This window comes from Papaver somniferum, chromosome 5, assembly GCF_003573695.1.
Source record: "Papaver somniferum cultivar HN1 chromosome 5, ASM357369v1, whole genome shotgun sequence".
Taxonomy (NCBI): Eukaryota; Viridiplantae; Streptophyta; class Magnoliopsida; order Ranunculales; family Papaveraceae; genus Papaver; species Papaver somniferum.
In genome coordinates this window covers 65,349,166-65,373,515 of record NC_039362.1, presented here as the reverse complement: position 1 = coordinate 65,373,515, position 24,350 = coordinate 65,349,166, and the positions used below count along the sequence as shown (strand labels likewise).

Genomic DNA, 24,350 nt, shown 5'->3' with positions numbered 1-24,350 from the left:
CCAATACGTTTTTGAAGGTCGTGAAACGTTCGAGTATCAAGAGGCTTGGTAAGAATATCCTCAAATTTCCGTTTAGAAGGCATAAACTCAATTTTGGCAATACCATTTTCAAAGAAATCTCTGATGAAATGATATCTTATGTTAATGAGCTTTGTTATTGAGTGCTCAACGGGATTATATCCCATTGATTCGAATCTCATTTGAGTTACAAAAAAAGATCTTCACAGTCTCAGTATCTATTTCATAATCAGTAATATTTTTGTTTCATTCATAAGAGTTGAATACAACACGAACCTGCGGCAATGTATTCTGCTTCACATGTTGACAAGGATTGTGAATTTTGTTTCTTATTATGCCAAGATACAAGATTTAGTCCCACGTGGAAATTTTTCCTAATGGACTCTTCGTATCTTCCATGCATCCTGCCCGATCTGCATCAAAATAAGAAGTAAGTTTAGTGTTAGTATCAAAGGTGTAAGATAGACCGAAACCAATAGTGTGTTTAACTTATCGGAAATCCTGTTCACAGCTGTAAGGTGGGATTATTTTGGATCATCTTGAAATCTGACACAACAACCCACGTTTAAAGAAATCTCAGGTCTTGTGGAAATATAAGGCTACCAATCATGGACCTATAGATTTTAGGATCCACATTGACATCTTTCTCATCTCTTTGTGGTTTCCAGTTGTGGACATTGGAGCGATCTTTGAGGTAGAATTACTAAGATCAAACCTTTTGATAATGTCTTTGGATTATTGCTCTTACGAGATAAAAATTTCATCCTTATATTGTTGAATTTGTAGACCCAAGAAGAACCTTAATTCACCAACATTGCTCATTTCGAATTCCCTACCAAGAGAGGTTTGAAATTCATTAGCAAGTTTCTTGGATGTTAATCCATATATAAATGATATCATCAACATAGATCTGAGCAATCAAGACATGCTTGCATGCCACTCAATTTGGTAAATATCATTTTATCAGCTCCACCCCTTGAGAAACCTTTTCTAAGAGCGGAAGTTATTAGCTTTTCATACCATGCTCGCGGAGCTTGTTTTAATCCGTATAATGCCTTATTGATCTTAAAGACATGATTGGGATTTTATGGACTTTGAAATCCTTTAGGTTGGGCAACATAGACCTCTTCCTTAAGTCATGCATTTAAGAATGCTGATTTAACGTCCATGTGATATATCTTAATCTTGAGGAAACAAGCATGAGATAATAGAAAACGCATGGACTCAAGGCGTGCCACAGGGGATAAGGTCTCATAAAAATCAATCCATTTGATCTAATAACCTTGAGCCATAAGTCTTGCTTTATTTTGAACTGTCGTTCTGAATTCATCTGACTGTCCTTGAATATCCATTTGGTACCTACAATATTTACATTGGTGGGGCAAGGGATAAGATCCAAACCTCTTGTCTCTTGAATTGATTTATCTCATCATTGACTCATGTCGGATCACTTAGAGCTTCATCAATTTTTTTGGGCTCAACTTGTGATAGGTAGCATGCAAAATTGCATATATTTCGAAGTTGACCTCGAGTTTTAGTAATGGAGTATGTTATCTCATTGATATTGTCAGTATCATGATCCTTTTGAACCCACTTTGGTCGAGCAGTGGTACGTTCAATTGGAACACCCTTTTCAGAGATTTTCTCCTCATCACTAGTTAAATATACATCAGCAATTGTTGGTACAACTTTTGCTGATGTTGGTGCTTCATTAACTTTCACAATTATCTCTATTGGAGGCAATTCAACATGAAAGATATAATGATGAGAGTTACTCAAGTCATCAATAATAGGATTTGTCGATTCCATGATGACATTAGTTCCAACATTATATATTCCAAACCCACGACTATCATAGGCATAACCTAAGAAAATTCCCTCGTCACTTTTAGAAACAGATTTTCCTTTCTGTTTTAGATCCTTGAAATTGTAGAATTTACTTCCAAACACATGGAGATAACTCAAGTTAGGTTTCTTACCATATTATAGCTCGTAAGGAGTATTCATGGTACGTTACTTTAAATATACCTTATTGATCATGTAATATGTTGTAAAGAAAACTTCTCCCCTTAAGCGCTAAGCTTTTGTCATGGAACATTATCTTGGCCATTTCTTAGATATTCTTGTTCTTTTTTTTCTACAACCCCATTAGCTTGCAGAGTAATAGGTGGTGAATATTGTTGAATTATACCCAGTGTGTCACAGAACTCAAATATCTTGATATCAGTTAATTTTGTTCCACGATCTCTCCTAATTTTCATTATTTTGTGACATTGTTCATTCCGGATTCTATTCACAATAACCTTAAATTCACTTAGGGTATCATTCTTATGAGTTAGGAACGTCACCCAAATGAATCTGGTGTAATCATCAACCATTACCAAAGCATATTTCTTCCGTCTAATAATAGATTGTTTAATTGGACCTAAGAGATCCATATGAATTAAATCAAGTTGTGCTTTGGTGGCAATATTTGGTGACGACTTTTGTGGAATTCTAGCTTGTTTACCTTTTTGACAAGAACCATAGACACCATCGACCTTGGCATTGATTTTGGGTACTCCACTGAAAAGTTCTTTGTTATTGATCTTGCCAAGTAACCGTTAATTGATGTGACCAAAACGCTCATGCCAGAGGTGCGTAGATTCCATCTTGGTCAAGTTGAAACAAAAATTAAACTGAATATATAAAAGATAACATGTATATTTGCCGTAAGTGCTATCAAAAATTACTTTTCGAGATTTGTTCTTAATATCACATCCATTAGCATTGAAGAAACTTAATGGCCTTTGTCACAAATTTGACTAACAGGGAGAAATTAACAGTAATACCTTTGACGTAAACAACATTATGAATTTTAGGCACTCCAGGAGGTTTGATCGTTCTTTTTTTTTTCCTAATGTAGCAACAACTCTCATCTCCAAACATCACAGTCCTCCCTGATGGTTATTTTCAATGATGTTATAGTAAGATGATTCGTTCACTCAGATTTGTTGAGAATTTGTTTTAAGACTTAATAAAGAAAATAAGGAAAAATATATATACACAATTTGTCACAAGATGAAGAGACGCTGAGACGCGGGATTCCACTACTTTTCATATTGTCATGGTTCAGTCATTAACTCTAGACAATATAGCTCAAACAAAAGAAGTTGTGACTCTAGTTCTTTGCCAAAAATAGATTTCGTAAAATATTATTTGTAAGTTAAAAGCATGACGCATCTAAAGTATTTAGAACTAAGCATGCGACATCTAACAAAATAACAAATAATTAATAGAAATCATAAAGCAATTAAATCTATGCAAAAAGTCAATAAAAGAATTAATTCATTTACCACAATCATGAAAAGTTGCTTCCTTCGTTGTCCCAGTGATGGGGTCTAGCTCCGATTTTTGAAAACACACTCAAAGGAATTTTCCATAGCTCAAAAAGGTGTTTTATTGAAGAAAATGTATAAAGCAGTGTGTTTGTAACATTTATAATTGTTACAAAACCCACTGTTACAGAGAACCCTAAAAGAACTGTTGCGAACTCAAAATAATTGTTGGAAAAATTGTTACAAAGTTATTGAGTTTGAAAGTATAGGTCACGGTTTCTGCGACTGTCCAAGTAGGTCTTATGTTCTTCAGCTCGTTTCTTCACCAGCAGCATAGAAGATTCCCTACAACTTCTCCTGCAGCTCCGACGTCTCATCTGCTTAACCCCAAACTCTCCATCCCCTTTCTCTGACATCCCATCATCTTATTTATACTCGACAGCCTCCAAATCTCCTTGTTTAATGCAGAATATTCTCTCTTTAATTCGTTATTCTCCACTGTCATCACACGAAGAAAACTTCCCTTTTTCTTCTCTGTTTTTGATTCTCACGCATCTTTTGCAGCTCAGCACACTCCATGTTATTGAAAACATGTCTCAGAAGAGGTGGGACACGCTGTAAACACGCCAGATAGAGTTAACTCTCGAGTATTTTCATCCGTGAATATTTTCTCCCTGTTTTGGATTAAACTCCAATCATCTAGCCATATCTGGTCCATTCTAAGGACCTTACCAGTCATGTTTAACTCCATAAAGCCCAATCCAACTAAATCCAACGATTAAATCTCACCAGAAGCTCTCCAAACGAAATCCAGAAAATCCCGTGTAATATTTTTCCCGTGAACCTCTGTTTCGTTCCAACGGACATTACGACCAATTTTAATCGATTCCAAACTCGTTACCAGGCTTTTTAAGCTCAATCAAATTCTCCCAAACAAATTCAGCCATTGATTCTCCTTGAATCGTCTCCAAATGCAAACCCTAAAATCTGTTTTTCCTGAAGAACTCATTTTCCCGCCAAAAACTGAATTTGAAATGAAGAAGATGGTGTCCCCCTAACCAGCTGTGGGGTGTGAATAGCCAAGAAGGTGCCCCTTAGTAATTGAGGTGCCCCTTATCCAAACTAAGAGTCCGAATAGCAAAACTCCTCCGGGGTTCCAAAGAGCACTTTTTGAGCAACTTTTTCCACACAAGTGTATATCTCCAAAAACACCTACACAAACATAAAAACACCATAATAAGTACAAAATGGAGTACCAACAATACAGAAAATTAAGGAAAATGTGGACACAAAAATGTGTCTATCAAATACCCCCAAACTTATTATTTGCTAGTCCTCGAGCAAAACTAATCTTGAAAATAAAATCCTAACTCACTAGGTGTCCCTAGTGACCGAGTTGTAATCTCGGGAGGGTTTACCAGAGGTGTACCCACAAAACCATGACTTCTTATTGGTCACAAGTATCCAAAGATCTATGAGGACATACATATTCTCAACCTATCTCCAAGTAACTAGAATGCCAGAGAAATTAAAGGTGCCAGCTCTAAAGCTGACTGAAGAAAAGGGGAGACACATCCGCAACACTGCTAGATAAAGAGATATCCGCTACACAGCTAGATAAACATTGTAAGATGCATCTGCTTCACAGCTAGATAAGATTAGGAGAGAGATAAAGATGAAAGGGACATCTGCTACACAGCTGGACTAATTACGTGTGATGAGTTGAACCAGTGCTAGAAAGATCTTGTGCCAGATGGAAAGCGGACTAACAAAGCAACCAATATGCATCTCTCTTCGACTCTCTCATAGTACTCAGTAGAAACAACGTCTTCTTCGGCTTCAACTGTTGATGATAAACTCTTGAACCTCGTAGAACCTTGACAATTTAACTTTTCTCCTTAATTTCATGCTTGAAACTTCCTTATAGATTTCTACTTCCCTATGGCCTTATTGAACAAAACGTAACGATGACTTTTTTCATTTTTCAATTTTTTTTCCTTCATTTTTTTTTCAACACAAAAATAACAAGACAAAAATTTAAATGGCCATGAGAGAAGGACTTTAGAACTTGGATCTTTGCAACTTGTGATGAGGAAGAGGAAAGAAGATTTCCCATAGTACTTTTGATCGAAAAAGAAATCTGATCTTGGTATCATGAACTTCAACAACTTATATCATTTGCTCTTACAACTTTTTGTAACTAAGTCTTCAGCTTTGATTTTTTTAATTATTCTTTTCTATTGTTGCTTCTAAACCTTAAACGTCTTCAACTTTCTTCATAGATTTTGATGTCACCCCGCTTGTTGATGATGATAAGTTTCTACTGAGAGAGAGTCGTAATCCAGTAACTAAGACTACATTGTGAGGTTGCTTTGTCTTTCTGGCATTTTCTTCTGACCTACTTGCCTTTCCATCATGGATGGTTAGGTCCATCACGGTTACCCTCTAAAAGGAACAAGTTCTCTCCTGAATTTCAAAGATCTCAATGTCTTTTTCTCTAATGTCTCAATAGAATGTTATCCCTAGCAATTCCAATTTCCATCTTTTCGATGAGAAACAATATGTAAACTTAGCTAAACGGATACTATGTGACGCTAGAAGTTTCTCCCTTACCCCCAAACTTAAATATAACATTGTCCTTAATGTTCTAAAGATAAAATTAAAAACATGAACAAGGAGAAACTATTACCACTTGAGGGAAAAGAAATAAGGAAGAATATTACCGTGTCGCATGAAAATGGGTTACCTCCCAAGAAGTGCTAAGTTTAAAGTCTTCGGCTAGACATTGGAAGAATTAGTCACCTCGTAGAATCGTATAGCAGTAGCCGAAATAATTGTGGGTCATCTGGATCAAAAAGTATTACCCACAAGAAGAGGAAACTGCAACAGACCAAGAAGATACCGAACATACCCTTGCTTAAGACAACTACATCTATTTGTGGTTCAGGTTCAGGCTCTATTAAAGGGTCTAAATAAAGGGTTTTCATCGGTTGGATTTCCTCAAATCTAAGATCCGGTTCAGGTATTAGAGTCTGGAAAAACTCAACTAAGAACTTAGAAGCATAAAACAACAACCTGAATAATTGGGGATCCTCTAAGTCAATTAGATTTGACTCACAAAGTTGACCATAATAATGGTCATTCTTAAGAAAATGTGTCGACCCTAATATCCTAAAGTAATTAGGTTTAGTCTCAAAACTTAATAACCGACACATCTGAAAATCATATGTTCTCACAATTAGAAGAAAAGTTTTTGGTGGGAAAACAAAGTCAATCTTGGTATCATAGCCTGGGTTAACCACATCAACCAGAGGATGGGTTTCTAACAACTGAGCTTCTTGGTATCATAGCCTGGGTTAACCACATCCCCGGCAGCGGCGCCAAAAATTGATGGTTATTTTCAATGATGTTGTAGTAAGATGATTCGTTCACTCAGATTTGTTGATAATTTGTTTTAAGACTTAATAAAGAAAATAAGGAAAAATATATATACACAATTTGTCACAAGATGAAGAGGCGCTGAGACGCGGGATTCCACTACTTTTCATATTGTCATGGTTCAGTCATTAACTCTAGACAATATAGCTCAAACAAAAGAAGTTGTGACTCTAGTTCTTTGCCAAAAATAGATTTCGTAAAATATTATTTGTAAGTTAAAAGCATGACGCATCTAAAGTATTTAGAACTAAGCATGCGACATCTAACAAAATAACAAATAATTAATAGAAATCATAAAGCAATTAAATCTATGCAAAAAGTCAATAAAAGAATTAATTCATTTACCACAATCATGAAAAGTTGCTTCCTTCGTTGTCCCAGTGATGGGGTCTAGATCCGATTTTTGAAAACACACTCAAAGGAATTTTCCATAGCTCAAAAAGGTGTTTTATTGAAGAAAATGTATAAAGCAGTGTGTTTGTAACAGTTATAATTGTTACAAAACCCACTGTTACAGAGAACCCTAAAAGAACTGTTGCGAACTCAAAATAATTGTTGGAAAAATTGTTACAAAGTTATTGAGTTTGAAAGTATAGGTCACGGTTTCTGCGACTGTCCAAGTAGGTCTTATGTTCTTCAGCTCGTTTCTTCACCAGCAGCATAGAAGATTCCCTGCAACTTCTCCTGCAGCTCCGACGTCTCATCTGCTTAACCCCAAACTCTCCATCCCCTTTCTCTGACATCCCATCATCTTATTTATACTCGACAACCTCCAAATATCCTTGTTTAATGCAGAACATTCTCTCTTTAATTCGTTATTCTCCACTGTCATCACACGAAGAAAACTTCCCTTTTTCTTCTCTGTTTTTGATTCTCACGCATCTTTTGCAGCTCAACACACTCCATGTTATTGAAAACATGTCTCAGAAGAGGTGGGACACGCTGTAAACACGCCGGATAGAGTTAACTCTCGAGTATTTTTATCCGTGAATATTCTCTCCCTGTTTTGGATTAAACTCCAATCATCTAGCCATATTTGGTCGATTCTAAGGACCTTACCAGTCCTGTTTAACTCCATAAAGCCCAATCCAACTAAATCCAACGATTAAATCTTACCAGAAGCTCTCCAAACGAAATCCAGAAAATCCCGTGTAATATTTTTCCCGTGAACCTATGTTTCCTTCCAACGGACATTACAACCAATTTTAATCGATTCCAAACTCGTTACCAGGCCTGTTAAGCTCAATCAAATCCTCCCAAACAAATTCAGCCATTGATTCTCCTTGAATCGTCTCCAAATGCAAACCCTAAAATCTGTTTTTCCTGAAGAACTCATTTTCCCGCTAAAAACTGAATTTGAAATGAAGAAGATGGTGTCCCCCTAACCAGCTGTGGGGTGCGAATATCCAAGAAGGTGCCCCTTAGTAATTGAGGTGCCCCTTATCTAAACTGAGAGTCCGAATAGCAAAACTCCTTCGGGGTTCCAAAGAGCACTTTTTGAGCAACTTTTTCCACACAAGTGTATTTCTCCAAAAACACATACACAAACATAAAAACACCATAATAAGTACAAAATGGAGTACCAACAATACAGAAAATTAAGGACAATGTAGACACAAAAATGTGTCTATCATTCCCTTAAAGTCTTCCGCATTCACGAACCATGAAAGGTCACTTGCAATGTATCGAATACAACCACTATCGATAAACCATTGAAAGGGTGAAGTGGATTTTAGAGAAAAAAACTCCCATATTGACATTATTTTTCCCTTTTTCGGGATATTTTGTCGGATTCTCTGTAAAAATTCAAACATTAGAAATAAGCTTTTCCGTCATTTTGTCAAGAGCTATAACTTTTATCGAAAGAGTATGTTGATTGTGATTAAATGAACCACAAAACATACATGAGGCAACTGATATGGAGGTTGTAGTATCAGGTCCTTTCGAATGGAATCTGAGCCATTTCAAGTTTCACAAAGCCAAGGCCTCGTTTGTCTCATAGTCGTCAATAATTCTGTAAACAAGAATTAAGAGATGGAAAATTCATATCCTTTAAGGATTTGGAAGCTTCCTTTTTAGGGTTCAAACCCACAAGTATTTTTTCTAAGGCGGTCTTTTAATCAGCCAACATGGAAACATTTTCCTTGTTTATTCGAATTTGATCATTCGTTCCTTTTTGAAGAATCCTTTTTCTTTTTGATCCTTATCGAATATCAGAATTCTTGATATATAAGCCACTATAAAGTACACCAATTTTCCTTATCAATCGTTGTTTCTCATGACAAAGATTATCGATAACTTTATTCAAATCAGTTTACAGATTTTCATTGATGGTTTCTAGAACACACTCGATAATTGTATATTGATCGTTTCTATCAAAGCAAGGGATCGACATGTCGATTGTTAAACCATGGTACACAAACTTGCTATGATACCACATGAAAAGGATAGGGTACCAAGTACACCACAAACTTTTTATTTTATAAGAGTATGAACTTGTATATTACTTTAATAATCAAAAGTTATGGAAAAGTAAAAAGCACACACACACACAAGAATTTCGCTAACGAAAAAACTACACCTGCAGAAAAACCCTGAGACCTCATCTAGCATCGAACACCAAACTGTATTAAGACACTACAGACACCATCCTACTAGAAGACTCCAAACTTGAATGTAGTAAAGACCTAATTAACCCTCAAAGCAATTTAGCTGCAGTCGTGCTCCTTTTAGTCTCTTGAACCTCGCAAGGCTTTACACAATTGATTCCCTTAGCTGACGTCCTTCACATCCTATGAGTTTCTTCAACCTAAGTGAAGACTTTGGAACTTATTTTCCTCTAACAGATAAGCCTATTTGATTTCCCTTTTGATTTAGGTTTGGGAATCTGTTTGCAATAGACAAAGACCATCAAGCCTCACGAATCCGGAACACTTACACTCAGTTAGCTGAGAAGTCTGGATTACTTTCCACCAATGTTATACGTTTCGGGGATCGGCCACGGAACGGCCAGAGGTCGATCCCCGATCTTGGCCGATACCACCGGGGTAACTCGGCCGAGTCACAGTTTGCTCTATCCAATAATAACTTTCCATATGTCTAAAACTACCCATTAACTCCTCATCTGAACGTTCAAAAGTATTGATGTATTTACACCCCACACGCCTTGAAACATATTAACAAAATTTTAAGAAAGAATTATATTTTTATGGCGATTTATCCTCAACTAGACCCCACCTCTTCCTTTGTTATTCATCTTACTTTCCCCTGGCCTTCTTCTTATGTTGATCATATTTTCTCCTCTCGGTACAACTTCGCATAAACTCCTGCTAGGGTTTAATTTTTGATCTGCAAAATGTTCTCTCTTTTTTTATTTTTTTTAAGCATATCCTCTCATACTTTATGGAATTTTGTAATCAGTTTTTTTTCCTTATTTGATTGACTAAGAGAAACGGGTTTTGGATCTAGGGTTTGAAAAGATTGTCTGATTTGAAGGGATTAGATGGAACCTTTGCTACCCCGACCCATCCATTTTTCTTCCTCAACTCTCGGGTTTTTTTTTCTCTTCAAATGAAATTAGATGGGATTGGCCGAGTATATGATGATCGTATCGGCTGATACATATTACATTGCTTACCACTTCTCAAGAACAATCCAAACAAGTCAAAAAATAGTTCGGATATCTATCTTGAGAAATCACAAAGTCTGAGACGAAGATAACTTTGCAATTTCTATATATCTCGTTCATGATCTGAGATAACAAGAACCTCGAAAATCATTAAGAACAAGATCATGATACATAAACTATCAGGTAAAAGATAGTCGGACCTGGCTTCACAGGAAACTAGGTTTTTAGAGGACGACTTTAGTAAGCAACTAGGACACAGAAGTGCCAGGAATTGAGAAATCATGTTGCGTGAGTCTCTTTATTTATAGATTTTCAAGGCTCTTGGTAGCTAAGATAAGATAACATAAGATCCAACCAAACACTTCCTTAGTTTAGATGAAATTCTTATTAAGAATTCATGTAAGCATGTGAGAAGTCCGTCTAATTACACAGAAAAACTATGGTCCAGGGTTTTGAAACCGTGTACAATGATAGTTCGTATTGGAAAATATGTCTTTTGAACGTTCAACCATAAGTAGTGTTAATTAACACTCAAGACTAAACCATGATTCACAAACTCGAAGTGATTTAGTGAACACAGTTATCTTAAGAGAGTTGTAGCAATACCAAACGTATATGTGAAACTAGTTTATGAGCATCTGCTTAGTTTGTACTAGGTAGGTATGTATAGGAGTACGCATACTTCTGGACCAGTCTGTGAACTCAGGCTGTTGAGTGCACGTACCGGGTATGTGTACCCTTAGACATTCACGAACTCAGATCTCAGGGGTTGTGTAATGGGTATGAATCCCTCCCTTCCATTCACGAGCTCAGAACCTTAGGGTACGCGTACCGGGTATGCGTACCTTCTCTATTCCGGAACTCAGATCAATAGGGTAATGCGTACTGGGTAATGCATACTAACCTTGTGTCCAGAATTTCAGTAAGTTATGAAAACTCTCTTTAAAAAATTCTGAACATTCTTTATCGCCATAGACAATAAATATCATTGCTTGGGCAATTTCCAAATGATCAACTTGAAACAAAAATAGTTCATGAACGATAAATTGTTCTCAACCAAGATTGTTAAGGATCTATGAACATCCATTGCTTAAATCATATTTTGAGAGAATTATCAAAACGAGTTTGACAAGAGATTTCTTCTTTGTAATATTAAATTTACTAAAATGATACGACATAGTCTCATAAGATAGAATGTTAAATACCGTGAATAATATGATAGTTCAGTCTTCACATGGCTGTTTGTTGATGAACTTCTTCAAATGTCTTCGTTTAATCTTCAGTCTTCTATATTTGAGGGTTATTCAGTGAAGTGTGATACTCAACTACCATACTCTAATCCTAATTCGAGACTTGACGTTAGTAGACTAGAAATCAAGATATAGTTTTATACATTTAACATTGACAGTAAGCTTGAGATAGCAAAATTTGCGTTTTTGACCGAAAAATACTCTCTCAATGTTGCTCTGCAGTAAGGTCCTTTTCTTACTTTTTCTCTTTATAAACAAAAGTTAGTTTTACATTTTGGGCAGTGACTCACAAGTCTCTTACAACTATGAATATGCTTCGAAGTTCAGGTATAATAGCATGTACAATAGCAATGAGAAATTTCAAGGGTTCCTAGAGATTTCCAGTTTAAGAAATTTTGAGACTTCGGATCCAAAGATTTTCGGAAATTCTTCTTGCCAGTGTCAAAAGACACAACTGGAATTAGTGGTAGAGAGTGTCAATGTTTAATAACAAACTAAATTATCTTGTTTTTAAAAACACTAATTGGTACGTTTTTAAGGAAAAATAATGTGGTCTTTTTCACCCAAAAAAAAAAATGACCCTGTTATTGGGTCCAACTAGTAAAGTTTGAAAAAGAAAAAGAAAAAAACAACAAGAAACTCAAGTACAGGGCAAGAAAAAGGGGCATCCATTGATTTATCCTTGAATTATACTTCATATATGTAGTTATAAGTCCCTTGATACTCTGAATTAGGGAATTAATCCTCATTTAATCAAGTAGTTGGGTCATAGACATCAAGAACTTTGCCAACTACACAAGAATAAAATTAAATCAGCAGCAAAATTTGGTTCAGAATTCATCACCGGGACGAGCTCTCCGACACTGAGCCCCTAATGTGAAAGGCAAGACCTTAGTTATCTTTAATTAGAGGCTGATACGAAAACAACATATAGTTTACATAGATGAAATCTTTACAATGGTTCTTACAAAATTATCTATAAGAGCATTGGCAAAAAAATAAACTACAACACCTGAAACAATGGATTATTTGCAGCAACCATTGTCGTTACACCTAAAACAGGTTCATCAGTGTATGATCCAAATGCAACCTCATGTTTACGTAATGATTTCCCTTACCAGCCAATCCAAACTAGGGTATGCAAAACACAGTATAAGAAATGAAGGAAATGCAAACAGGACAGTGACAAGTATGTACAAAAGCAATATAGCAGCACTGGCAGGAACCGCATACAAGATGATAAGAAGAAATACCACGACCAAGGGGAATTTTGCTGTTATGTTCACGAAAAAAACCAGTGATTTTCGTAGGGTCGAATTAAGGCTCTCCCTGTTGAGATAGTTACCCATGGTGATCACTTGGTTTGGAATGGGCCTACGTTGTTCCTGATGGTCCCCGTGAGTAGTAGCTGTTGCCCTCCTTAAGTTGACGGGGTTACTATTAACTTGACTTCTTCCAGTAGATATATTGTTTGAAGGCCAGACTTGTTGATGATTGTTTGCAGCGAAGGAAGAATCAGAATGTTGAATCTTCACTCTATCTCCGTTTAAGCTCTCAACCATCCAAAGGAGGAAGAAGTTCTTGCGTGGGAATTTGAGATTGCCTTTGTAAACCAACCGAAATGATAGTAGGTGGCACCATGGACAAGAGATGAAGAGTGGGAGCTGAATTGGTAGGGTGGGAAATTTCACGACAGCCCATTGAAGCGCCAAGATACAGTTCTTGCAGAGAGTGTGACCGCACCATAACACGTAGGGGACATTCTCGACAATGTTGAAGGATTCACAACATATAGGGCATTCTAGTCCTTCGTCTCTGGTAGGGTTGGAAGAAACTTCGTCATCTGAGCATTCGGAACACGCTTGGCTTTGCTGAGGAGAGTTCTTCTTCTGTCCAGTAGCTCCAGAAAAGGCATTTGATGCGAAACTCCACATGGTAAAAGAGGCAGAAAAGACTGATTACAGAGAAGACATCAACACTCGAGGCTGCAGAGATTGCTTTAGTGTAAAGATTCTCTTGATTAAGAATCCAATCCTCCAGAATGTCCCGTTAACTAGTGCTACTAACATTGACATCTGTAACTCAACACCCAACCTAAGCAAAAAAACAAGAAATCCTCAAGGAATTGCATTCCAATAATATACCATTGGAATTCTGAGAAAATAACCACCTAGACCTAGTGCTTTATTTGAAACAAGAATACATTACATATTAGGGCACATAGTTGACAACGGAAGTTCTATTATTGGTGATCGCTGATAAATACACATCATTTGGTCAAAAAAGAAGCAGTTTGCACTATCATCTTAAATTCGGAACGAAGTACTTCTGTATAGCAAAATTTAACATGGAAGAATTAGGATACTGCTCAGTTGCACAGCTTTCTCTTATAAAACCTAGAAAATTTATGCTTGACGATTATCTTTCGTTACATAAGACTCACATAAAAACGATTCATCTACACTTAAACTGAAAACCAACGAATATACGAGTTTGGTTCTAGAATCAATAATTAAACTAGTAACATACGAAGATGCAAACAAATTCCTTGCCTATATTCGAAGAAACATATAAATGACAGCCAAAAAAACCTAATTAATCACATAGAAAGGAAAATACTAAGAAGAAAACATGTAATTTAACACCAAAAACCGATCCATATAAATAAAACAAGAAATTTTGCAATTTGTTGTTGTTCATAAGATGAGAAAAGGAAAATTTACCAATTAAACCTCAGCAGCAATTCAACGATGAGATAAAAGAAATAATCATAGCTCAGCGCCTCTGTAGAAAAAAAAGGGTTTTCAAGAGATTAGGTTAGAAGATCAACAGACAGTCTCTCTCTGTATCTCTCGAATTCTCTCCGGAAAACAAAATGCTTCTCTTTTTTGTTTCCGGTTTTCTTTGTTTTGTTTTTGTTTGGAAAAGATTTACGGCACCAAACGAAAAAGCGTTACTGGTCTTGGACTGTTGCGGCTCTTGCTATTCTCCCTTTTTAATGCTCGTGGCGCCATGTTACGACGTACCGGAGGGAATTGCATTCGTTCATTTTGTTTGCCACATGCTATGCCATCACAGATTGTATCACACCAATTGGACAGTTTAGGAAAAACAGCTCTGGAAGATGTTAAGTACCATTCTAGACTAATCTACTACAAATGGTTGGATATAACAGGCACAACGGATACCACGTTTAAGTGCAAGGAATTTTAGATTGGTCAAAACATATACCAAACAATATACAGCTTAAAATAAAAAATAACAGTGTGTATATATATGCACGAGATACATTAGTTGAATGTTGAAACTATATCTTTTTACAGGTAGATTTACTTAGAAATGCAATTAAGAATTATACATTTCAGATCGATCAAAAAAAAAAAAAAAAAAATCCATTTCTGAAAGTTCAAATACATGCAATTTGCTGCCGCCGTCTAATCATTTTCTCCAAATTCTCTGAGACCAATGCAGTTAAATTTGGATCTTCAAATCCAAAACCAGCTCTGAGAACACAGAAATACGATGAAACCGAGGTTTAATACGATGGATAGAACAAGAATTATTATTTCAGCAGAAGCCAAAAAAAATGGAGGTTTACATACTTGGGGTCAAGTGCCAATTTTTCAACTTCTCTAATGGCAGAACTAGCTGCATATAGTGACATCTTTCCCACCTGTGTATCAAAATAGATTAGCAATGTTATGGATGAAATAGAAATTATGGCTTTGAAAAAAAAAAAATTGTAAAGAACCTCTAGCATTTGGAACTTCGCTCCATGGTCGTTCGGAAGATGGCGGATTTCTTCGGCCAATCTTATGGACTCCCCTAAGCTTTCAGGAGACAGAAAATCAAGGGCCAAATGGACTGAAGACTGAAAGATGTAAAGAATAGAAAATCAGAAAGACGGATGAAGAAACAATGAAACGACTTTGGAGGTGAAATCGGTGTTCCTCTTACCTGAAGATACCTCACTTGGAAAGGACATCCAGCAGGAACGAAGACGGCCTCTCCTAACCGTTGCTCAAATGTCCATGGCTCTATACCTATAAAAGAAAAAGAGCAAAAAAATTAGTACAGAACTAAATAGGGCATAAATTTAATGTACTACAGTTATCCCATCCTTGAAACAAATGGCATGACAAAGACAAAATAGGCCTAATAGGATGTCCAAACTAATATCAGCAGATAATCGCTGGCCGTCTCTTGCTTTCCAACCCCTGAGAGGCTAGGGTAGGAACCTAATGTAGTCCATTCGGATTAATTTATGTAAGAAACTCTCTAGATATGATGCAAATGTCCATACATACCTATTCATCGCACGTAGATACAGCAATAAAAACAATGTCTTACTAGCATTCATAAATTTACAAATTCACAAAGTATGATAGCTAATAGATTATGCTCTTACCAGCTTCCTCCTTTAGTTTTCTTTTATGATCTCTGTTCAGGAATGTAACTTGATCATAAAGTGGGTTCATGACCTGGAATCGGATAATAACGAATCAGTATAAAGTTAAAAGTGTAAAACAATAGTGCAGAACTTCTGTAAAAAGAACTAAAAAAAAACTTACCGAATCAGTTGGGAGATTAGTAGACTTCTTAAACTCCTTGCCATGGACTCTTAAATACTCAATCAGCTTTGGGACATCCTGGCGGCGGAAAACATCCCAAATGGCTCCAACAGGAGCATTTTCTGATGCTACATATTCAGCATCTTCCTTCCTCTCACCACCAGAAGTGGCTTCGATCCCGTTTACTACTTGATCCTCCATGATCTCATCTTTCCTTGTGGTTAACCCAGCACTATTCACTACTTCATCCTCCATGATCTCATCTTTACTTGTGGTTAACCCAGACGAATTTACTGCTTCATTCTCCATGACCTTATCTTTACTTGTGGTTAACCCAGCAATACCTTCATTTTGTTTAACAAGCTCATCAGGGGAGAAGTCAGGTGATTTTCCCACCTCACCAGAATTAGCTTGTACATCTCCATCTGATGTATTGGCCTCTGATTCTCTAAAAGTTTTCTGTAACTTTTCAATTTTAGTCCGCTGCCAACCTTTCAGTTTCACTTCAAAAGTATGCATCAACAAGTATACCTATGAAATTTCAGCAGACATAAAAAGATTAACCATTTCGTCAGCAAACAAAGGCTCCGTTAGTAGTTTCGCAGATTCATTTTAGTACACCATAGATGTGTGTTAGTATTATTATCAAAATCCATAGATCAAAATCTATTCTACTTGTTGAAGTGGAGAAACTGAAGAATTCGCTGTTTTTTTATCAGACAGAAGTAGGAATCCCGCAATCCAAAATAGTACCAGAAAGCTCAGGCTGAAGGTCAAATGTAGGATCAAGAACAAACTATAAATCAAAAACCCTGTGTTAGGATGAAAGAAATCAAACAACATACCATGTCCCGCATATTGCCGTGGAGATTGGTCACCGAATCACCTCTACCAAGTTCTTCATATGACCCATAAGAAATGAATATTTTTGGTCCTACATCATTCTGTAATGAATAATGAGGTAGCTTTGCAGCAACATTTAAGAGACCCCACTTGGAATGGATATACTCGAGCAGTGGAAGTTTACTGATAAATTCAGGTCTCTGGCACAGCAAAAACTCCTCAGAAGCACTGGGAGATGGCCAATCCTTCACTTTCAACATTTCAGGCCAACCATTTTCATGGATTCTACCCTCTGAATATCCTTTGATGAATTGACCAAGTTCAATATCAACCTGCCATCATGTGAAGTCACTATTAGCTTAAACAATTCCTAGATAAATAAAAGCAAGTGGGATGCCAGTCTGCTAGTTTCTTAATAATAAAGAGTGCCAATGGACTTTTCAGGTATACAAGCATAAAACAAAAATACAAGTAAAAATGTGAGCAGGAATAATAGAATTAAATTTTTCCTGAACTAGCAATGCTCGCAGATGTGTACCTCAGAATAGTCTAAGCAATCTATGGCCTTCACAATTCTGTTTTCATCTTTCGCTTTCTCATCTGCAGTCTCCCGAATTCCTCTCCATATAATCATTGGATCCCAACTTGAACTTGAGGTGCAATCACAGACCTCCTTCACAATAACAGGTTCGCCCTTGACCCAATGTTTCTGAAAAGGGCCAATCCCTTCAAGCTTGATATCTTCAGATACTGGGCAATAAAGGTAATTATCGCCTGCCTCTTCTCTGTGTGCAAACTGGCACAGCTTAGAGTCATGTGATGGAAAAGGTTGCTGACTGTCATCATATTCCTTGCATCCACTAACCATTTCCTCGACATTTTTCACCAACTTTGCAACCCAATTCATCTTGAAGATACGTCTTAGGGCTAATGATGGGGAACCACAGCCACCAGACTCTTTTGGTGGGCATGGGATAGCACCGATGGTATTGGCTTTCCAACTAGGAAAACGTTCCGCAAACTTCTTTCTCATCTCCAAAGAATTCTGTTGCTCTACCACAACTGCTCCTTCCTGGGTTCTATCTGAAATCTGTGTTTCCGTTGATTCAACATTCACTGTAGTAAGAGACTCTTGCCGGAGATCCCGACAACATGTAAGGCATAGATCATACAAGCAGTTTGTACAGTGCCGGTGATAATCGATGATCGGCATCCTACAGCAATTGCTACACATACAACGGAGATTAATCGATATTCCCTAACATATGGAACATGGCCAAATTAGAGCCTTTTGAGTTATGTCAGAAATCCAACTGTGAAAATCTAGTAGGCAATAACTAACCTATACATATAATATTCGATTAATAGTTCATACTAAACTATGTATGCATTGGCTCTACTTGACAGGTCATAACCGGCCATTGCCTAAGCCAAAGGGAGAGCATGCTTGGTCAAAAGACATAATGTTTCCTTTTCAGAGTAGGCTAAAATCCACTACAGGAGGGCACGATTTCGCTGATATCTTCTAGGCTGATCATACAAATTTTTGACCCACAAGATCCTGTAGTATCTAGTACCATCCAATGTTGGATTGTATATTTATCGACTGGTTTGTGTTAAAGTTAGTTAAAACATCAAGAACTTACCAGCACATCTGCTCATCTGCATTCACCTTTGCCCTGGGAATATCCACTTTAGTTCCTGGACCTGGAGATGAGAAAAAAACAGAACACGTCATATAGATATACTTCATATAATTTGGTAGTTTGTATGTATCAAATGAAAATTTTACTGTACCATGAACCTTGGCGTCCAACTCCAGTTCAAGACACTGGTCAGAGTGTATCTGCTTGATTACAGGAGAAATTGAAGATAACAGGCAATACAGATGTTGCAACTTATCTGGGCCACCTATCTCCTGTATCTTAACCTGCAAAACAAAAGGAGGATCAAAAGGTCATATGTGAACACTTGGTGAAGATGAATCCATTAACACCTTCTTTTAGGGCACATGAGCTCCCAATCTTACAAAAGAAATTTATTGTATACCTTCATCATATTATCTCCTCGTAAGCACACCCTGCAATTGCACGTTCCACGACATGCAGGACATGCCTTTTGAATTTCTTCCAACAGGATGTCAGGGTACCTATGAAGAGATTTAACATGAGATGGAAATTTACACTTTCCATGAGCAATTTGGGTCTGCAACAAAACAATTACTTGCAAGCCATATTTAAACAACATGACCTCTCTTATCATTTACGAAATGCAACCTTACCATTTAGATGCACATTCGTCACAGTAACCTCTCTTATCACATTTCGAACACCAAACAACTCTAGATGTATCATTCTTTCGGCACTGATGGCAAGTTAGTCCGCCCGCACCATAAGAAGAATCCGTGCTTCCATCAGAGTTTTCCTAAACAATAAGAGACATCAATTTTAAAAATGGTGAAGTAAGATTTTAGAGGGGAAAAATACACTCAAACCAACAACTAACCGGCAAAGCATTAGCATCAAAGTTATTCAGATCTTTGCTCCTTGATGATTCCACAGCAGAAGGGGTTGGTGACGTATACATAGTGCTGCGGTTCTCGTCAAACAGTCCAAGATCTCTTTGTAACTCATCATTCAACCTTATAGGATTACGGGTAGGTGCAATCCTCAATGGAGATGATTCAGGAGAATACTGTGGTCTAGGGACCTTCTTGTTGTACATTACAGGAGAAGAGGAAAACTCTCCACCTTTTAAGCTCATCGGAGTGTCATCTTCATCATTTCTACTATCCATATAACCATCACTATCTAGATTTCTCTTGGCTTTCTTCATATTAGCTCGCAGCGCAGAATTTGCAGCTCTCTTCTTTGCTTGAATATAGTGCTTTTCACATACAGTCTTGTCTGGCATAGACAGTGCACTACATCTCCATTGCTTCCCATCTGATCTTTTACACCGCAAATCCTCTGGTATTCCGCCATTGTCCTCAAAATTACTAGAGGGTCGCGTATAATCCATGATTCCTTAATTCAGTTATCTTAAAGTGAGCCCTAATTTATCAAAACTGATAAGAACTTCAATAGGCAAAGGAAATAACGATAAATTTAAGAAAAATATAAATTTGGATTGTAATAATACCTTACGTGAGGTTGTGGAAAACTAGGGTTTGGATAATCTCCTCTTTCCCTACTCTTTCAATGAGGTTTGAAGAAAGATATACACGAAATTTCTTGATCGTTGTCGTCGGTTATGGACTAATCAACAATGGGGATGTTTTTTTCGCCCTAATTGTAATTGTAATTGCTGAGGAAGTTTTTTCCTTCTTCTTCTTTACCATTGGAATTACAGTCCGTTTAAATAAAGAACCTTCTATTTTGATTAATGGAGTTCGATTTGACTGAATTAACTCATGCGGGGAACTGACCTTGATTCGACATGGCTGGTACTGGGGTACCGTTTACTAGGGAGGATACCAAAACCCATATAAGCCAAACTAAAAAGTCTTATGTCTCATATGAATTTTGGTACCCTCCCCAACTATGAAGCACGGATACTTTAATATTGATGACGTATCCGTGTCGGCGCCGTATCAGTATCAGATACTTGGGGATACCCGGGAATACGTGTCAGATACTCAATTTAAAGTATCTTTTTTTAATTACAAAAAGGATAGGGGATACTTTGGGATACCCCTATGATACTCTGTGAGGAGATACTTCCTAGTTTTAGCATATATTTTTATATGCAAAATCCATATATTTATAATTTTATACATAAAATCTAAATATTTAGAGATATTTGTACTCATAAACACATAGAAAAATTATATCTAAACCCGATAACATGTGACTATAAAGAAATAAAACTTGTTAGTTATTTTGTGGTGCTTCATCTCCATTGTTACAAATATTTAGTTGTAAGGTTTCTTGGGCAACCATGTTCCTCGTGTTATTCAGAGAGAAATTGGAGCACATATAATTTTATCCATTCACTTAAGAGAAATAAGATTGAACCCCAAAATGTTGAGAATAATGTTTGCTCACAACAATCTTCTACCAAAAGGATCGAAGAAAGTGGAATGTGAGATATTAGTGTAGATGCATTTGATCCACTTGACATGTGGGAAAACTTAAAGCAGAAAATGTTTCACTTGATGAGCAAGAACTAGAAACCGTGATTTTTGATGAAGACAGTTAGATATTTGATGGGTGAGCGAGATGTTAGATAATTTTTATCTATCTTTTTTTAATATTCCAAACAGTATTTATCGGATTTTTTTTATTTTATATGATTTTTCACTAAAATCAATTATTATTATATAAAATATTTTTAACAAGTACATGAATCACATCGTATCTCGTATCCCCCTTTTTTTGAAAATTGACGAATCCCCGTATCAGTATCGCCGTATCAGTGTCCCCGTATCAGTATCGGTGCATCATAGCTCCCCAATAATCCGGCACCCAATTAACAATGTTGATTCGATAAATCCACCCTTCTTGTTTGGGTACAAAAGTTGTATAGTAAAACTCTCAGAGCATCTCCAATGCTAGAGGTCAAGGTCATCCTATGTGGATGTCTTATTTATACCTTTTGGTTGTGGGTCATTTACTATAAGACAAACAATAATAAAGAGAAATGCTCTCTACAAAAAATCCATCTCCAATCCCCAAAGTCCTATCTTACACTTTTTGTCTAAATCTAGACACAAAAGATGATGTGGACTTATGACTGAAGGTCATGAAGAAAGTCTTATTTAGACTTTCTCCTTTACCCCAACTTTAGCCATGTCATCTTACCTATGACCCTCACCTTTGCACTGGAGATGAAACTTTGGTGAAAAAAGTATTAAATCCTATATGTCATACTAATTTAAGACATCTACCCCTTGCATTGGAGATGCTCTTAGTAAAAACTGATTAGTCGAATGATGCTTATGCGGGCAGTAATCAATAGTCTAAGGAAAGGTGGTGTGTATACATTTATGGTAGAGATTTTTCATGGCCCCTGATAATTGTTTCAGAAGAGCTACACATATACTATGGTGGACAAGAATATGGCCGGGTCTCTCCAATTTCGATGGACGTAGCTCTATCTAAATTGACCCATACATAGGACACGTTTTGCTTTAGACCTACAAAGTGACCATCCCGGGATCGGTTAATACGAGGTGGCGATGTACAACATTGCTCGAAAGATAACGAAAATCTTGATGGGAAAAATACGGTTTAGTCCAAAATCCCATGCAAATATACTAGTTAGTCCTAACCCATTCAACTAGGTACAAATTAATCTTTTTTTATGAAAAATACACAAATAACCTTCCTAATTTACAATTTAGTCCAAATATTTGCAATTTAGTCCAAAGTGACTCATGATGATGTTAGCGGTTTTAAATAATATATTATTGAAATCAATTTGTCTTTCGAACTGTTTGTCCAAAATTCGCAAACTTTATATATTCGAAAAGAACTTTCCGAGAGCTACAAAAAGAGTACCCATATGACTATATAATTCTGACTTTTAAAAATTCTTAATTTACATTGGTGTACAAACATGTACACTTCTACAAAAATCCAGAAAATCCAAAAACACCAGCCTGTACATTACGCATAACTTAGATCATGTATATTACACACAACTTAAATCGTCCACCTAAGACAAATTTTAGCCTCATCTACGGAAGCGAATCCACTTAAATCTTGTTATCCAATAAGGCTCATCCTTGTGCGTACTAAAATCGTCATATTTGTTGCCAGTGTCTCACATGCACCTGATAATTTAACTTGTTCATCCCCACAAACAACTGCAACTCTAACTCTTCTTCCACCTTCGCATGAATTACCCAGCGTAATCATGGGAAAATGCGACGTGTTTGCATTTGTTCCCATGAGCTCTTACACCTGAGCCTATTGAACCAGTTATAATATTTCTTCACTCTTCATAAAAAATACAGGTAATCAGATTAGTCCGTATAACAAACAAATTCAAAAGAAACCCAAACATATTTTAACAATTTCACCATACAAAGGCACCTTCATAATACTAGTTGCAAGCTCTTATAGAACTAGGCACTCATCTGTTTCACAAAGATGGGCATATTTGTCATTTAGAGCTTGGTAAAAATGATATATATGTTTATTTTGGGGGCGGTCAAATAAAAATAAAATATGCTTGTTTCTAGGATGAGAATGACAGTGATCCTAAAAAAGGATTGTTTCTAGGATGAGAATAAAAGTGAAATCAACCTGCACTCATCTTGTTATAGGCTCACCATTTTGTACACTTGTATTACTGGTGCACCATTATGTACAATTATAGAATGATGGTAACCTGAATGCCAAGAGACAATGTCAAGCTAAATCGGAAACTCTGCAAACGATGCACTACCAGAAAAGCATCCATTATTGCATTTAAGAAGATCACTAGCCTTAAATTATAATTCTTCTGAGCATTATGTAAGACTAACCTGTTCTTGTATGTTTTATTCTTCATTACCTTGGCCGCCAACATCTCAAAATCTTTCTCTTTTCTCTTAAAAATAACGTCCTGACATTCTATGGTCTTTCTGTGCATACAACCTGTGAGTAAGAAAAGAGTTCATCAAACACAAATTCAAAGAAAAACAAGAAACAGGCTCCGTAACAGTGGTAATAAAACAACATGCAGTAGTGCTAGAAACATAATGTTCTCAAAATACAACTAGGAAAACACTACTGAGCCTTGGCAAGATATGCTGCTTCAATATTTTGGCTTCGAGATATAAAAACTAGTGAACACATACGAATACAATCACATATGAGAAATTCTAAATTGATACAAGTATGGTTAACAATTTTATAACCATGATGTTTGGTTGTATCAACATGTACACTGAAATTTGATTAGAGGTCCTAGAGTGGGCTATAATCTACATTTGTTATTTCTGTCACATGTGTACAACAATATACACTTATATATTACAGGGGTACTAATATGTGCACATGTAATTTTTTTGACAACAAACAATTAACGACTCTTAAATAGCAGTTGATCACTAATTCAGGTACACATAATTTGCTAAATCAATTCGAGTGGCCATTTATTTTGTTGTTAACATATACAAAGCTCAGGTACATGTTTAGAATGTCATGTGATATTCGTCACAATGGACAATCACAATTTGAGTTCAACTCACCAAAAGAAGACCTTCAGCAGCTTCATTGAGGTTAGGATCAGATGACAGCTTCTGGGGAGACCATTGTGGATATTCATCTCAATTCATTAGCTTGCTTACCCCTAG

General features: G+C 36.6%; 2 protein-coding genes across 2 annotated transcripts; both read right to left on the bottom strand.

The window, feature by feature from the left end:
* Window positions 1-12,567: 12,567 nt before the first annotated feature.
* Window positions 12,568-14,699, bottom strand: LOC113281753. Its single transcript, XM_026530577.1, has 2 exons — window positions 14,375-14,699; window positions 12,568-13,745 (listed from the first exon to the last, which is right to left on the bottom strand). The coding sequence occupies exon 2, from the start codon at window positions 13,583-13,585 to the stop codon at window positions 12,749-12,751; it is 837 nt and encodes a 278-aa protein (XP_026386362.1). The 5' UTR covers window positions 13,586-13,745; window positions 14,375-14,699; the 3' UTR covers window positions 12,568-12,748.
* Window positions 14,700-14,897: 198 nt separating this feature from the next.
* On the bottom strand, window positions 14,898-20,504 carry LOC113281752 (lysine-specific demethylase JMJ25-like). The gene is made up of 14 exons (XM_026530576.1): window positions 20,207-20,504; window positions 19,571-20,118; window positions 19,347-19,489; window positions 19,115-19,214; window positions 18,863-18,995; window positions 18,712-18,772; window positions 17,604-18,291; window positions 17,068-17,397; window positions 16,223-16,753; window positions 16,060-16,132; window positions 15,609-15,694; window positions 15,403-15,522; window positions 15,254-15,324; window positions 14,898-15,154 (listed from the first exon to the last, which is right to left on the bottom strand). Exons 2-14 carry the CDS (start codon window positions 20,084-20,086, stop codon window positions 15,058-15,060), a joined length of 2,949 nt encoding a protein of 982 aa, XP_026386361.1. The 5' UTR covers window positions 20,087-20,118; window positions 20,207-20,504; the 3' UTR covers window positions 14,898-15,057.
* Window positions 20,505-24,350: the final 3,846 nt, after the last annotated feature.

What these genes read in the sequence shown, in the direction of transcription:
- LOC113281753 (XM_026530577.1), bottom strand. Translation starts at nt 13,585, where the DNA reads ATGTGGAGTTTCGCATCAAATGCCTTTTCTGGAGCTACTGGACAGAAG.
- LOC113281752 (XM_026530576.1), bottom strand. Translation starts at nt 20,086, where the DNA reads ATGGATTATACGCGACCCTCTAGTAATTTTGAGGACAATGGCGGAATA. An exon ending in ACGGCAATATGCGGGACATG is followed by an intron (nt 16,754 to 17,067) that starts GTATGTTGTTTG and finishes GAAATTTCATAG; the next exon opens with GTATACTTGTTGATGCATAC. An exon ending in AAATTGGCACTTGACCCCAA is followed by an intron (nt 15,155 to 15,253) that starts GTATGTAAACCT and finishes CTGTGTTCTCAG; the next exon opens with AGCTGGTTTTGGATTTGAAG.